The sequence below is a fragment of the Lonchura striata genome, chromosome 8 (genome assembly GCF_046129695.1).
Source record: "Lonchura striata isolate bLonStr1 chromosome 8, bLonStr1.mat, whole genome shotgun sequence".
In the NCBI taxonomy this organism is placed as follows: domain Eukaryota; kingdom Metazoa; phylum Chordata; class Aves; order Passeriformes; family Estrildidae; genus Lonchura; species Lonchura striata.
The window spans coordinates 21,698,034-21,715,194 of NC_134610.1; the positions used below are offsets into that span (position 1 = coordinate 21,698,034).

The following is a 17,161-nucleotide window of genomic DNA, read 5'->3' on the forward strand; positions in this document are numbered from 1 at the left end:
TGATGCAAGGGGAGGCCTCACACATTTTTCTCGTATTGGGTTAAGTTGTGTGCAGCTTCACTTCATTTGGTCCATACACGGAGACACACAGCAGACACACAGCAACTTCACCCTTTTGTTTCCTCCAAATCCTCTGTACTGTGCTCTGGCATGAGCTTTTCAAATGATAACAGAATGTGCCATTCCACGCATGTTTCCAACATCCACAAGTAAGTCCAAACCATTTTTACTATTCTAAACATCAGGTGTGAAGGCATGATTGTTTCTGAACCCTTGACAACACAACTGTGAAACATTAATTTGATTACAGCTATTATTTCTGGCTTCATGTATATTGAAATAAGATTAAAATAACTGGAAGTTAGATGGAAATTCTGATTACACGCAGCACTTTTGCTGTGGAACTCAGGGCAAGCAGGAATGGCTGAGCAACATCTGGGATCACCAAGCTATGTTTATGAACTCATTTATCTGAGGATTGGGCTCCTGGAACTAACGATACAATGCTTGTTCCTCAGCAGCTGCTGGAGCTCAGACGCAGAGCAATGGTATTCACCTTATTTTCTCAAAAAACATGCGTGTTCTCATTCACATAATATCACTTTGACATTACAGTAATGCCTTCCAGAAAAACGCTGATAATTGCAAGGATAAAGAAAGAAGTCTGAAGACAGTGCAGCCTTTTAGAACAATTATAATTTCATTAAAATAGGAACATAACTTAAAGATAGATTTTATTCTCTTTGATGATTTACTCATGCAAACTGCACATAAAAGAAAACAGTACAGTTTGTGAAACATGTCAAATGTAAAGACCCAAAATGCTAAGTACAGAAGTAGTGTGACAACGTCTCAAAACGGAATCCATGGTAGTACGGCTAATACCTTTTCTCTATTTGCTGAACACAGATTTTAATGGTTCTTTTTCCAGCCCCATTGTTAAATTCATTAACTGTTTACACATCTCCTATACACTTATGTAGACTTATTTTACAAGCGCAACAGTTTTGTTATAAAAAAACTCCACTTACATGATTTAAAAGCCTTTGTGTTTAGGAGGGCAAATTATAGTATGATCAGTGAGGCCGCATCTAGTCCACCAAAAACTACAATGAAATGTGACTGTAGAGCTTTCTTGCAGAATTCACACTTTGTGCCTTTGCAATTCATTTTGTTCTCGCAAGACGTCCATTGTATTTAACCATCCTGGAAACGTTCAATAACTGTTACAGCTTTTTATCTTGGAATTGGGAAAGTAAGACTTTTAAACACATGAGGTTATCAACACAACTTTCTTAGTTTTAAAATACAAAATATTTAAATTCCCTAATATTTTCATGCTTAAAGCCCTGCAATGATACATATATGACTTAGATACTTCTTTGTCCAGTTTTCATTACAGTATGGTTGTATATATATTGCAGAAATTATATTTTCCTGTGAATCAATTACATTTTTAGATTTAAAACTGAACCAAATAGAAACCTGATGGCACTGACACTTAAAAAACGCATGGTATAGTGTGGAGAAGGAAGAGCAAATGAACTACACAACCCATTATAAATGCATTAAATCTTTGTTATATACATAATGGAATCCTGCTTTACTGCCAGTTGCTACTATGCATCTGTTTTTGCTATTATACAAAGTTTTCTGACCTGAAAGCACACATCTACTTTTTTTAAAACAACTTAATCTATTGTAAAATATTGTACTGTATTTTGAACATGAGTACAGAATCAAAATAGATAATGGCACATTTAAAAAACTCAATATCCTACAGATGATTGGATAATGAGAAAAAGTGTACCTACAATCATCTCATCAGAAACAAACTACATCATGGAATGTTAGTTATCCAAGTTCGCACAGTAAATAACATTTTAAAACTGCAATCACCTATCAGCCAGCATCACATTGAAGGCATCTTTAAACATTCAAGCAAAAGACTGCTGGCATTAACTACTGAACCATTCTCACACACACACCACACACACCACATTATAATTACATTGTTTCCAAGATACGGTAGATACTGATTTTTTTTTTTTTTCCACAAGAAAGGTATCAAAATTTTTGCTACTAAAAGATGACAGTGCTTACACAAGAATTAAGTACAAGTTAGCTTGCAAATACAAGACAATGACAAAAAAAAGTCGAGTTGTCTGAAGAAGGATTTTAGGCTTTTCTGGCATCCAAAACCATGAGTAAACTCCTTAGTCTGCGACTCAAAAATCCACAAAATATCAGCCTACTTTGGAATAACAAGTACTCCATATTTGATAACCCTGTATTTTACAATATGCTTACTGGTTTCAGCCTAGCAACAAGGGGTGGCTATAGATATTTATTCTGACTGGAGAATTAAAGCTCTCCTCCCATCAGAATCAAGTGTTGAAGTGGGAAAAAAACCCACCTGACATCAATTAAAAAAAAAAAAAATCAAATCTATTTAGTAATGATCCTCATTTAGGATTGGTATGTGCATAAGTACTGTATTTCATATACTGTACTGGCCCTATTAAACAAATTAAAGACCCCAACAGTTAAAAGCCAACCAAAATGCTATACATAAAAAACCCAAATGTTTTTCTTCCAATGTTCTTCCTCTCATAATGTGCAAAACAACAAAAAGGCAAAAAGACTAAAAGCAAATTTACTGTTACTGTCTTTCTCTTGCCTAGTGCTTTATGACCTTGCTAACTTTACAAAGTCAATAGGGACTATGCAGAACTTTGGTATAAAAATGTCACATAATATTCTTATCACAGTCTTGGGGATGACCTTTGGTAATTCACCCCAACGTTTGTTAAAATAATACCAAATTAAAAATGAAATAAACCACATTGTACTGTACACACACTTTACACATTAAGCACGAAAAATAACTAGTAAAACTAATACTTAAAAAAAAAAGTCTTTTGCAAAGAGACTAGAACTGGTGTTCTGTCTTATTTCCACCTGCCAATCATTAAAGCCAAATTTAAGTTGGATTTTTAAAAATTAATAATTTTAAGCTACAATTTCTCCTAGATGGAGACTGGTCTGTTGTTGGTTTCCCTTTAAAGTCACAGATGTCTATCTAAGGAACCGATGCAACACAAGTTTCTAATCAACTTCCCGACGGCTGGGCCTGGGAGGGAGGCGCCAGGACGATCTGGGACAGCACGGGCTCCGTGCTCTGGTCCGCCATCTGCGTGAGCACCGAGGTGGCCACCGCCTCCGCCTTGGACGTGGAGCTCACGCCGTTGGAAGTGCTGACGGAGCTGTGCTGGATCGCTTCCGTGTGCGGGCTGCTGGGCACCGAGGTGTCCTCCGAGCTGTCGTCCTTATCTGCAGCTGAACAAGAGCAACTCCTTTATTCTGTCCTGGAACGCCCAGCACCTCCTCCCAGTAACAGCAAGCACCCCCTAAATAACTAACACTTGTGCTGCAATGCACCATAAACTGCAACACAAGCTTATTTCCATTTTTTAAAAAAGAAAATACTACTTTGTAGGCAGAAAAACCAGACTGCAGTATGGACTATTCAGGAAACAAGAGTATTTTCACATCTTCAAAGCCATGATTAAAATTTCCTGCTGAGTAAATCAACCAGTGGGTACTATGTCTAATTCTAATGATGCATGTTCACATCAGTAAGCATTATTCAGACTAAAAAACGCTATTTATTGTGTCTGCTTAGTTATCAAACAAGAATAATTCTACATTCAGTAATAAATATTGGCGATCATGAGTAAGACATCAAAAAAAATATTACTTACACCACTATATTTACTGGACAAAGCTTGCACAAATTTTCATCCCCTGTTCTTTTAAGAGACTCAAGTTCCATAACTTTACAAATGCCTCTCAATAGGTTTTAATATTATTAAAACTGCTTTTTAAAATATTTTCAGAGTATTTCAGGTGTTCTCCACACAACTACAGTCAATTAGCCACAGAATTACATAATTATTTTCCCATGACAAAGGGTAAGCAGGTTAAAAAAATTATCAATGTGCAAAACTAGAATTTCCAAAATTATAATGACTTAAAATGTGCCTCTTGCACAGACATTCTAGACATGCTAAAATCATCCTTTTTTCCACAGCTGTGCAAGTTAGCCAAGGTATCATGCAAACACTGCCAAACTAGAAGCTGAATTCAAAACTAAAAAAGCAAGAATAGAAAATTATCCTACTGTGTCACTCAAAAATAGAAATACTAATGCTGAATTTCACTATAACATTTTTGTATCACTTTGTGCTACTTAATGTTTGCAAGTACTTTTCACACCAGTTTTATGAACAGACCAAAATCAGTACCCAGGTGTATACTGGAAGTCCATTTTAAACTACTGCTGACTACTGTGAAGCAGGCATGAACTATTGCTTGGGACAAAGCAATGGAACAAAGCTTGATCTTCTCTAGTCTTGTCTTTGCAATCCCTTTCAGGTTTGCTTGAGATTGGCTTACAGGTTCAGAAGTGTCTCAGAGAAACGACGGGAAAGGATGACACTAATATGGGAAGACAAGCAATGCTGTGGTATTGTGCCCTCATTTCCACAAAAAGCCAGGCTAACAGCAGCAACTAAAAGGAACATAAAGTGTCAGAAACCAATAATGAAATGAAGTTTATGTTTTACTGAGGTTTATATGACATGCTAGCTATGGGTAAGAAAATTTACTAACTTAGCAAGTCAAGACCAAATATAAAGATCTTTGAGCAGCCCTATGCATACTAAGAACAAACTCCTCTTCAAAGCTTAAGAGCAACTGTTCTATTATTGACTGCTTCTAGAAAAGAAGGGTAAGGTCAAAAAGGATGGGTAAGCAAGGAAACTGGTAATTTTTTTTCTAAGAAGTACTTCCTACAGGAGCAAGGTGGCATCTCTCCTGCAACTCCACTAAAAGAGCATGGATGTAATAGCTTGGAAGTTAGAATGCTCTTATCCACAAGGGCAACTGTTTTATAGATCCTGCACTTTTTAAAAAACAGATCTTTCAAACATTAAAGGAGAGAGATACTGATGACATTGAACTAGATCTGCTGACAAGTACTGTATATCCAAAGGTTTCATAATAGCTGTATACAGTACGTGCAACAAAATTAAGATATTTCCAAAAGGCATTTGTGACCCTTTGGAGAGTCTGCCCATTCAAGAACAGAAAGAAAACAAACAAGGGTTAATTCAGTTAAAAGTATTCAACAGGATTTAATGTTTACCATACCTCTATCAAAACCTACAAGATCTCATGTAAAAACAAGCAAGAAGGAACACATGCAAACTTTTGCTAAAAAAAGAAACCCTAGTGCCACTTCCTGAAAAATACTCCATTACTAGTTATGAGAGTAGCATATTTTTTCCTCAGACAGAATGAAATGGCAGCAAGTGGGATGACATGTATCAAATACAGTCTCTCTGCTGTAACACCTGCTCCTCCTCTTCAGAACTGCTGTTATTCTCCTATGAATCTCCATCTTCCTATCAGCTTCTTTTGCTGATTCCCAATGTCTGTGCTGTCCAAAACCTCCTCATTATCAATAAAAATGGTTAGTTTTAAATGCTATGAGCCAGAGACAAAGAAGAAGTTAAAGTACATCACTATATTTCAGTCACAGAAGGAAGGTCTTCCTCTGTTCTGTCTTCCTTAGCATGTATTTCTGAACTCAAAAGAAATGTCTGTAATAATATCACAATGGTAAAGAACATGAGAAAGGCCTGGTTTTCTGAATCTGATGGGGTCTGGAAGATCCTATAAACAATGTAAGAAACAGTTATGAGTACAGAGATGACCACCAATGTACAAGAGCAGTGTTCATATCACAGAGCAGATAAACAAACATGCTGTGCTGAAGACACAAAAGTATACAATTCAGGTATTTTCAGATGCCAGGGGGCAGAGAAGGAGCCTACAGCAGACAGGTAATTATATAAGACACAAAACTAACACTAATTTATGGTAATAAATTGGACTGGAAGCATAAATCCATGCAATAACTACAAACCAATACTTAGAAATGAGGTGACACCCTAAATAAAAGCTATCTGAATTTTTTTCAGCATCCTTCCTTATGTCCTTCCCTAACTTTACAGGAACAATGGCCAAAAACTGAAGAAAACCTCCATTTGAAGAATTAAAACCAAACAAGAAAATCTACTCAACAAATACAGAATGTATTTAAAAGTCATCCTATTACAGAGGTGGCTTGTTTTCTTAAGTCTGAAGACTGTGAATGAAGAACAAAGGCTTCTAGAAGAAGACAGAAAAGTAATACTTAAATTCTGACAGATGTTTTTTTTATTTTCCTTAGTTGACCAAAGATTTGCCAGGCACAGGACTGTGATTTCAAAAGATCAACTGATACATAACAGAATCATAGTATACCAATTTAAAAAAAAAAAAAAGCATTTTAGCTTTTTAATGGCTTCCCCAGCTTTGCCTCAAATCAAGGAAAAAGCACAGTCCAAATCTGAAATTAATTCATAGAAATAATGTTTGCTGTATATTAGAAGGCTGAAGGTTTACAGAGCTACATCACATGAACTTTCCTGAAGGCTAGATAGCTCCTAGACGGGCTGTGCCATGAGGAACAAGCCACTTTGGATATGGAACACAATGTGGGCTAGAGTGGGCTCAGGAAAGATTTAAAGAGCACCAAAACAGCACAGACTTTTGAGGATATACAAAAAAGTACCCCTCTGAAGTAGCCAAACATTGCTGCTATTTGCTTTTTATCAATTGTGTTACCACAACAGTAAGCATTGCTTACCAATAGCTTTCAGTAAGGTAAGCAAACAAAGAGGGAGGGATTTCAGTCTTTGGAAGAAAAAACCCACCTACACCAAAACAAGAGTGAGTATACAAGCACTGACATGATCCTGAATTCCTTTCACTCCCCTGATAATCACTAACGAAAATCACGGTAATTCTCAACAGGCCATTCAGGGACTACAGAGGGACCTAAGCCTAGAAATGCTTTTTCCCAGGGAGTTGTCCTTTGCCAATATCCCCTGCAGGCACTGAAGCAGCACTGCCTGTCCAGAACAGGCTGCAGGAACACAGTGGTTTCAAATCATTCAAGGTCTGAAAATGGTTAGTCACCTTCTATCTTCCTTTTCAAAACTAGCTACAAAAAGAACCCAAACCACCCCATTTAACGCCTCCTACACTGCAGCCTGTATCTTGTTTTATATTCTGTTTTGAACAAATGCTCTTGAGTATTACAGTGCCCTTGTGAAAAATATGAAAAAAACACCTAAAAAAATTTTTCCCCCTTTTTAAAAAAACTCTGAATACCACAAGACATTTTCTTCTCACTAGTTTTCACCTTTGTTCTATCACAAGCCCACAAAAATCCTAAAAAAAATAGAGGGAGAATTGTAGAGGTCTTTTAGAAATTATCTAGTATAGAAAATAACATGAAAAATACATGAATGGCATCTAGATATCTTGTATACAGAGCACTTTCCCAATCCATAGCTGAAGATGCAGTCAGAACCAATAGCATCCTTGTCTGGAAAATAAAAAAGTTTAAGCTGGCCAAGTTTTTTTGAGGCTGACTCAAAGTACAATATCAATTTTTCTGGTTTCTCTGTCCTGATGACATCCTCTTTTGAAGCAGGCACAAGGCTTTAAAATCAGAAAAACATGATCCCAAAAACAATTTCATAAGAAAGGGCTACATGCACTGTTATGCTTTTCACTTGGCCTGAGAAAAAATGTGTCTGAGAAATACAAAAAATCTTAAAATATATGTAAAAGGCCAAGTGATAGATTATTTGTTCCTATTCAAGAGCATAATACACAAAAAGCCATCAAATTGTGCACTTGGCTGTTAAAATATTCAGCACTGCAGGAACTCTTTAAGCTGGGGTCTTCAATTTCTTCCAGAGACCAGACTGCTAAACCACTTACTACATTTTTGAAGCAATTCAGCTTTGATTATTGATGAATGTAATATGTTTATTTACATACACTTTATAGGAACACCATTTTCATGAACATATTGACTGAAACCATTTTCTTCTCTCAAACTGTACTGTGGATATGTCACTTAGCCAACATAGTTTCCTAACAATATTCACACAGAGATAATGTAACAAAATCCTTTCAGAGGAACGGCACTACAACTATAATTCATGTTAAGCTTTTATTTTCAAATGACTTTTCAAGAAACTGAGCTATGCTTCCCATTTCCTTGTGTAATACTATTTTCCTCTAAAATATAGGCTTTTGCCACTGATTAGTATTTTAGGTCTGATTCATTTAGCATTCTTTACTGAATCAGAAGCACAGTCCTTTACTGAGGGCTGAAAATAAGCACTACTAGACAGGCCATTCACTAGTCCTTTAACAAAGAAATCCTTGGCATGGAATCACTTTGACAGTTTATGACTTACGATAAATATTTCACATCCCAATTCAGGAACATGAATCCTCAAACATCAAATTTTAAGAAACCTATGGGGTGTTTTGTTTTTTTTTTGTGTGGCCTTTTTTTGGTTAAAAACCTTGCATGCATAATACTATCCCCCTGTAGCTTCTGTATGAAATTATGGTGTTCTGTCAGATGGGAGCCATAATGGCCTCATCCCTGCAGCAATCATTGTTAATATAAATCCCAAACGTATTTCTATACTGTTCCAATTTACTCCAAGATGCTATTTTCTGTCTTGTCAAAATGACTGGAGATCAAAGGACCAAGATAAGCTCAAAACTGACAAAATCAGTATTCCAAATATATATGGCAATACAGAGCTGCTAAATCTCCTGAATCTTTTAAATTAAAAAATATTGCCCATTCTGATGAAATTGCTTACAATGACTACAAGTAAAGATGGTGGCTATTAAGTTTTATCGCAAGCACCTGAGGATCTGTTTGCATGCAGTACAAAATGTTCCTTTATTCTCCTGAATTACTGACACTGGCAAATTAAAATGAAGTGGCTACATATGGCAGAAACAATCTTCACATTTACAAATATCTTGAAATATCACTAAATCATAAAAACGAAAGCTGTGGGTTATATATTATGAATGTTGCCTAATGCATCCCCAGCTCAGTTATTTGTAACAAATTTGTGTACAATGGACAAAATTGGCCATTTATTCTACAGCAGCAGCAGCTGGTTCTGGCACTGTGTATCACAGCCAAAAAGGAAGCTACAAGTCAGGAAAGCATAATTAACCTTTAAAATGCTGGAAGGATGAAAAGTAAATAGAACTACTTAAAATAAAAATAAGGATTAGAAAATATTGGTATTGACAGTGCTAGTATTCTCCTCAATACCAGAACTTTAAAAATACCCTCTAAATAGAAAAGCAGCCACTTATTGTGGATACCAAAACAATCTAGAAGACATTGTACAGTAGGCGCCATGAACCTGCATCTGATTATTTTAATGGCTTGGCTGATCCTGAATGTTATGGTAAATGAGGACAGCTGTTATAGTACCTCTACTGAAATCTCATTACAATGAAGGAAAAACACCCACAAGGACCTTTCACTGTATTAGGCTATGATAAAGTATAAAAAATTGTTTATCATGTGCTATTAATACTTTAATTATGTTTTCCAAAGCAGGTGTAGTAACTGATAGTCCTTAAATGCTAATTATCATATGCATTCATTAAACAAACATAAACCTTTCAATGTTATGCAACAATTCAATTTCAACTTAAACATATTTTTAATTATTATGTAACATTTCCTGTCTTCAAGATTATAAATAAAGATCTTTGATATAATATATGTAATATTAGAACTGCACTTCTCAATTTTAATGCTCATTCAGTTCATTTTGGCAGTATTTCATTGATGCAGCCTCAGGCCATAGGTAATGGAACATTACTCACTATGATAGCCAGATTTCTTCTGCATGGCAGTTACAGGGCAATCTTTATGAGCCAGAAGAAGCTGTTTCAGCTGTGCCACTTCATTTCTCAGCAGGGTGACTTCATTCTAAAGGAGAAGAAAGTTATGCACTTTACCAGGCTCAAACAACACACATTTTGAAGGTAAGCATTAAGTTTTATAGGATTTTCAGGTGTTCATTTAGGGGTAGCTGAAATACAAGAAGTTTCAATTTGGTATATATTGCAAATATATATATATATTTATTTTATCTTAAAAAATGCTGAAACTTGGCTAGCTTCGTTACACTTACTGGGAAATGCTTGGGTTTTTTTAAAAAATACAACATATGTTTTCCAGTTTACAGATGCAGAATCTACATATAGTCTCAATCACATGATCCAGCTACTATCAGACTCTTCTGGAAGGTTTTGTGATGAATTTTAATAAGAATAAAACTACATTTAGCTCCACATATTTTAACAGATGTCACAGCTAACACTAAAAAAAGGGAAAGATAGAAAAGAAAATCCAAAAAGCCAATGCAGAATAATTTTTTTAGTGACTCTATTTATACTTGGACTTCAAAAAAGAAAATCTCACATACTGGAAAACAATTTAGTAAATATTGGTTGATCTCCAGACTGATTTTTATTTTGGCAGCCGTACATAAATATGGTCTCTGAAGGAATCATTGATAATAATGACAAAATCCAGAGATGTCAGCTTGTGTCGCTAAAGCACAGCGCAATCCAAGAGACAGCACCTGCACAATCCAGCACCTGGATTCATTTCCAGACTCTGCCTTTCCACTGTTGGGTGACCTTGAGCAAGGTCATTTCACTGCTTTGTGCTTCACCTTCCCCACTTGTAAGGTGGAGAACTGCAATACTCACCTTCCCTGGAAAGCAGCTTGGTGACTAGAGATGAGGAGTGCTATGTAACTGCATTGAATGTGACAATCCAGATTAAGAATGGTATGGCATTTTGATAGACCCATTTTCACTTTGTAGAATACAGTAATATTTATGAATCAAATTATCTGTAATGCTTTTTGATCCCTGTATCTGGACACAGTATGTGTTTTTCGTGGGTTATTTTATTTTGAATATAAATCTTTTCCATTAACACTTGAAGTTACTTCAAGTATAAGAACCTTTGCATTTTATTTTAATATACCACACATGTGACGTAATTATTTAGTAAATGCTTATGTTTATGCATTTAGAATCAAAGAAAAAAAAAAACCAGGAAAACTAGATTGCATCTGAAATAACTGGCAAAATAAACTACAAGTAAGTCAACCTATTTACTCGCAAGTAAGAAATAAGGCAATGCAGCCAGAGATGAGATGAATTACAGGTTAAAGGATTCCAAAAGAAAACAAATTTTCCAGAACAGAACTTACTAGGTTTAACTACAGTAAGTAACTAAAATATCAGACTGTTCAAAGAAAAGCTCCTCTTTTGTGTTCTCTCTCTCTCCATTTAGAAGACAACAAATTTCAAGCCTTTATACCTGCAAAATCCTCTTAAGGTCTCCTTTTCTATTCAGTCCTTTTATGTGTAGAATACCCTTTAGAAACTTTTTATTAAAAGCAAAAGCTGGAAGATGCCAAAAAATCTGACTTCACAGACATTTGTAATGAAAGAAAAATGTGACTGCAAACAAAAAGGTTTGTAATGATAGAAACCCAACCAAAACCCTACAAATTCTCTACCAGGTGGTGTCACATGTCCTGAAACCTTAGGCTGTTAGGAAAGCAAAGGACGACTGCCTCCAGCTCTGTCTGCCCTTAGGTTCACCATGTTAGTTACTGAGGAGCCACAAATCTTGATACCACGTAGGCAGCTGCACAGAACTGACATAGGTTGTGTAGAAAAAAACACATTGATTTAGTTTTGAGACACCTGATAACCTACAGAAGCAACAGTGTCCAAGACTATAAAATATAGTTCTGTTAGTTCAAAGGAACTACAGCAAACCAGGAACTACAGCAACCTGATAACCTACAGAAGCAACAGTGTCCAAGACTATGAAATATAGTTCTGTTAGTTCAAAGGAACTACAGCAACCAGGAAAAGGTTTGCAGAAATTTTCTATCATGTCTCCCACATTTTAAGGAAGAATTTTATATACAAACAGCACATGTAAGTATGAAGTTGCTGTTTATCTGTGGAAGTAAAATTATATGTTTATGAAAAATTTTTATAATGCAGTTTATAGCTCAATGTCAGCTGTATTAAAAATATTAAAATGCTGCTAGCATAAATACAAAAAGCATATACATTATCTTACATTAAAGCAAGCTTGAAAAACATGGATCAGCATTCCTATATAAAAGAGACTGAGGTTATTTCTAGAATAATGGTAGCTGTATATTCTATAACACCACTTGTGCCAATAGTACCACATACAATGCACACACTACTACACTAGAACAGAGCTCTGTCTGCTAGACACATGGATGGGGAATGTCACAGAAAGGCAATCTATGGTTGCCATTTACATATTGACAGTAAGAGCCACTTCTACCTGGTAAAGGCTGCTGTTTAGAACCCATTCTTATACATATTGCAGTTAATTATCTCACTTGTGACAACAGCAAGTCCTTCCATCTTAATTCAAAACATGTGAATGTGCGGTGGTCATTTAATATGTGATTAACATGCTGAAAACAGGCTACCAAGAAACATGAAATAAACACTTTTAACAGGTGGGACAAACAAAGATTATTCTGGATTTTCACACTGGAAAGTTCTCCTCATTAGTGAGACAGAACTAAGTGCAGGCATCAACAATTCTTTAAAGAAATAGGTCATATAGCTCACATACTGTTAAGAAGAATTTGTGTGTCCTCCCATTTCAAAATGTGCTAGCATGAAAAAGCAGGTTTCTGGAGGAAAGCACATTGACTTGTGCCTGCACTCCATCTTTCAAAATATGCCTTCCCTTCTGCATTCTTATGAAGGGGGGACACAGTGTATGACACATTCTTCTGTATCTGCCTATTCCTCCCTGCATCCAAAATGCAGATGTAATAGTGGGACCATGGGACCACATTAGCCCTTGCTCAGCATCGTGTGGGACAGCATTTGTGATATGTTATTACTCAAAGTATCATCAGATGCAGGTAAATGTGACTTCTGGGAATAGGGGATTGTCTGTGGCTGAGTTAAACAGCATTCTTCCTGTTTCCTTTTTGGGCAACTTCCTCTATGGGAAAGGATCTTTATTTATAGGCATAATTTCATAATTTAGCTTTTCTAAACAGCTTCTGCAGCATCAGTACAAACCATCACTCAACTGCTGCTCACTGAAAACTCACTGTGACCTCATGAGGAAGACAGGCCATTCTTCTAAAGCTTCATCCTCTAAGATTATTAAAGCAACAGGGACCTAATACAGAACATATAATGCACTTTGGCATCTGATCCTGCAATGTGGCTCAGTTGTCACTGTGAGGATTGTCAATACCTTCTTATACCCTGCAGGATTGTGCAAGGCACAATGGCCACACAAGGTGGGGAATACAATTTAAGATCAATAAACAAGTCAACAATTAATAGAAAATACAGTTATCAAGAATCAAAACAATAAACTTCAAAATACCGGAAACATGAAAAAAACTTACATAGCAGAGCCTATAATAAAGTCAGCCTACCTAACCTATATATGTTACTGGTGATGTAATAGAGGGAAATTTTCCCTTGAGCAAGTATTTGAAAAATATTGCTTAAAAATGAAGTTACTTTCAAACATTCCAAAGAACTTGACAGAAGTTAATATACAGAAAAAAAGAAATACATCAACCAAGTAAACTCTTTAAAATTCATATGTACTGTTGGTGAGCTTCCAGTCTCCAAACCTTTACACTGACATTGGAATCTCTGACACAGACATTACAAGAAAGGCAGTACCAGCATTGAGAAGAGTCAGAATTGTTACATGAAGCAATGCAATGCAATGCAAGCATTTTGGTATGAACCTGGTTTTAAAAATGTGACATCCTGGTAACTTCAGCTGAGCAGGCCACTTACACACTAAACCAAATACGAACTACTAACCCAAACACAGTCTATAAAGCTGCATTAAGGCAAAACTCTATACTTATTAAATTTTCTATTAAATATAAAGTAAGTAATCATGAGTCATTACTGCCCACTCTGCTGATCAGCTGTGTTAGCCTGTCAAGTTATTATTATGGAAATACAGGATTGATGTTTTCACATAAAGTACAGTGCAATTATTTCTCTGATATCCAATTTTCTTTTCAAGTTATTCCGCTCTTCACAGTTAACAATTTTGCTTTTGGTAGACTGCAAGAAAATCTTTCTTGAATTCACTATTACTGAATTAACACTTGGAAACCTTTTGTTTATAGCACTTACATGATTTTTTTGTTATAAAACTTGGTATATATATGTAAAAGTTCACATGACACCAAATATTAACTAAAAAACTGAATTATGGCTGATTATTATGGCTGAATTATGGCTTTGATTATTTAAGCTACAGTGCTACATATAATTATGTAATTAATGGGCTTAATTCAGGACTGTGCATTAAACAAGTATGTCTAAAGACTGCAAACAGGTACGAGAATATGTATTTGCAAGAAATTGAAGTAGTGCTTGTACATAGTGTCATGATTCTTGGAACAGGAAACCACGCTGTGTGCTTAGGTAGGAATCTTTTACATTTCAGGGTCATAGATTGTTCTACAGGGGAAAAGTACATTCACATGATGACCTTCTGAGATTAGATAGGTGGAAAAGTGACCTGCAATATACACTGGCCCTACCCTCTTCCAGCACACTTCATCTCTCTAGGATTTAGGTGCTGCTGCTAAAAATTTGCAATGCCAATGCTGTACCCATTCTGAGGACAAAAGAGGCCCTCAGTATCCACTGACGTCAACCTGGCACCTTTCATGAGCATTACATTCCCTTTAAAGGAAAAAAAGTGACATTAGAAAGAACCAAAGGAAATAAGCCCAAAACTTCCTCAGATAACCCAGGCCATTATACAAACTAAGAGCAAGATGTATTCAAGGTAAGACTATTACTTTGCTCCTAACTATTTACTCCAACATGACATCTTAGTTTAGCATCATAGTCTGAAAGCTACTTCAAACAGAATAAAGGATAGAAGGGTATGATCCTTAAATTTACACATCTTGAAATATGGGTGTGCTCTTATGCTCTAATTTTACTGCTATATGCGACTAGTTCTGAATTTTAAGCCTGAGCTGAGCCACCAGTTATAAAACCATTTATATTTCAGATGCCATGCAAAGTTTTAAGGTGCACTGATCAAGGACCACTGTGTAAGAACAAAAAAACTTATTAATTTTTCCTTGAAATACAAAGTATACCTGTAACTGGCCATTTAGTGAGCTCAGGTCCTCAGCTTTTTTCTCCAACGACTGCACCCAGACTTTCCGTTTCTGCCGGCACCTGGAAGCAGCAGCCCGGTTTCTCTCCAAGAACTTTCTCCTTTTCTCATCAGGGTCTTCATTGGCAGCTCTCCTTCGCCGACCGCCTGTATTTGGTGTTTGTGGCGTAGGCTGAGCTGGTGATGCCTGAAAACAGCCATGACTTAACCTACAGTTCTGGTATAAACAGCCATCACGTCTTGAGAAAAGCATCCAGGGCATTTCTAAATACATTCAGGTTACACACTTTTTTTTTAAAGCTCTGCCCATTTAACTCTACAGCGATGCTTTTAGAACTTTTACCCATACTTACACTCCTGATCATCTTACATCAGCATATTGCATCCAAAATAGCTTTCAAGCTACATTTAGTAGGAAATGAATTTTCTATTTTTGATTCTTCCCACACACCTAGTCACAACTGAAAAATGACACAATTGCTTATGCCCACCATGCAAGAAACTGTTTGACAAATGCTGGCGGTGCCGAGACATCCTGATCCCTGGATCTCCAGATCGCAATTTCCTACTCACTGATGTGTTCCCCACCACTGAGTAACAATTTCCCTTAACCTACCCACATTACATGACAGTATCAAAATACTTCAATACTTTAAATTACATATACTAATTTCACAGTTGTATACAGACCCTAGACAAAGATTCAATGAAATATAATCACAATATAATGGGTCTTAAAGTCCTTTAAAGAGATAAGAAAGAATGTAACTGTCCACACGACATTCACAGGTGCATCTCCACATTCAGTCTTGCAATGCCAGAAAGTTGTATTTTTAAAACCCCCAAACATGTACCAGCTGGCATATCAATTCTATTAATTAATATTAATTCTAAATAACTAAGAATAAAAAACCCCTGGGAATTCAAATCAGTGTTTTAAGAATGAAACACTTGCTATTTTTGATTAACACTAATTGTAAAATAACTCTTAAGACAATCAAACAGCAATTTTCATCTTGAAAATTCTGCTATGTGATATTTTGAAAATATTCTTTATAAAAATTACAAGGCAGTATGGGGGAACAGCAGCTTTAAGAAAGAGATCCTTTTATGATGTGTCACTTTTTCCCCTCTTCTGTTCCAAACATATTTGTTTTGATACATTATTAGATTTTACTGGCCAGTGTAAGAATCTGAGGCTTTCATTGCAGATTTAAGTCCTGTTGATTCTGCGCCAGGTGTGTAGCTTTTATAAAATTAATATTACACTAAAAATTCTGAGAATAACTCTTTGAGATTTTTATAATAATTTTGAAAACACATTCCAGAAAGTTTTTAGAAATAGAACAGCTGCAATCCTCCAGGATTCATCAGGAAGTGTATCCTTCCTCCAGCAGCATGCCCACTTCCAGTCTGACTTTGCCTTTTACTCCCATGTTCTGATCTACTGTCCCAAAAGGACAACAAATCACACCTAAAACCAGAGCCCCGCTTCAGAGCCTGAGATTATGAAGTACCCTTAATGGCACAGCTTCCTGTGGCAGCCCAGTAAAGATCCTTCAAGCAAACTAACATAAGCATGATAACAAAGTAACATAAGCATGCAATAAAAAAATTTTAAGCACAGTTACAATATAAAATATAATAAGTATAAAACAGATGCAACAGAAACACAAAATAAAAGCACTTATTTTTTCAAATATATATATTGACCAGCTGTAAAAATTTCAGCTACCACAGAATCTCCTATCAATGAACTTCAGAAATCAGGACTTAGTTCTAAATTTGAGTAGATAGATACTACCTGATTTTGAAATCATCATCTTAAATAATAGATTTTAGAAGCATTTAAGAACATGTAAAATGTTTACAGGTCTTACTGCTATACAGCTATTGACTAAAAGAGGAGTCTGTTAATCTCTA

At 35.9% G+C, this 17,161-nt stretch overlaps 1 protein-coding gene across 14 annotated transcripts in view; it reads right to left on the reverse strand.

The window, feature by feature from the left end:
- Nucleotides 1–678: 678 nt before the first annotated feature.
- The window catches only part of ATF2 (activating transcription factor 2), a 48,312-nt gene continuing 31,829 nt past the window's right edge, over nucleotides 679–17,161 (reverse strand). For 12 of the 14 annotated variants that reach the window (XM_021552462.2, XM_021552452.2, XM_021552458.3 and 9 more), the window contains 3 exons: nucleotides 15,219–15,425; nucleotides 9,844–9,949; nucleotides 679–3,339 (listed from right to left, as the gene is read on the reverse strand). In XM_021552462.2, the coding sequence (XP_021408137.1) occupies nucleotides 3,113–3,339; nucleotides 9,844–9,949; nucleotides 15,219–15,425 (540 nt within the window). In that variant the 3' untranslated portion in view covers nucleotides 679–3,112. Of the gene's footprint in view, nucleotides 3,340–9,835; nucleotides 9,950–15,218; nucleotides 15,426–17,161 lie in introns of those variants that run through there. The other 2 variants (XM_021552461.2, XM_021552463.3) reach the window with 2 other exon arrangements.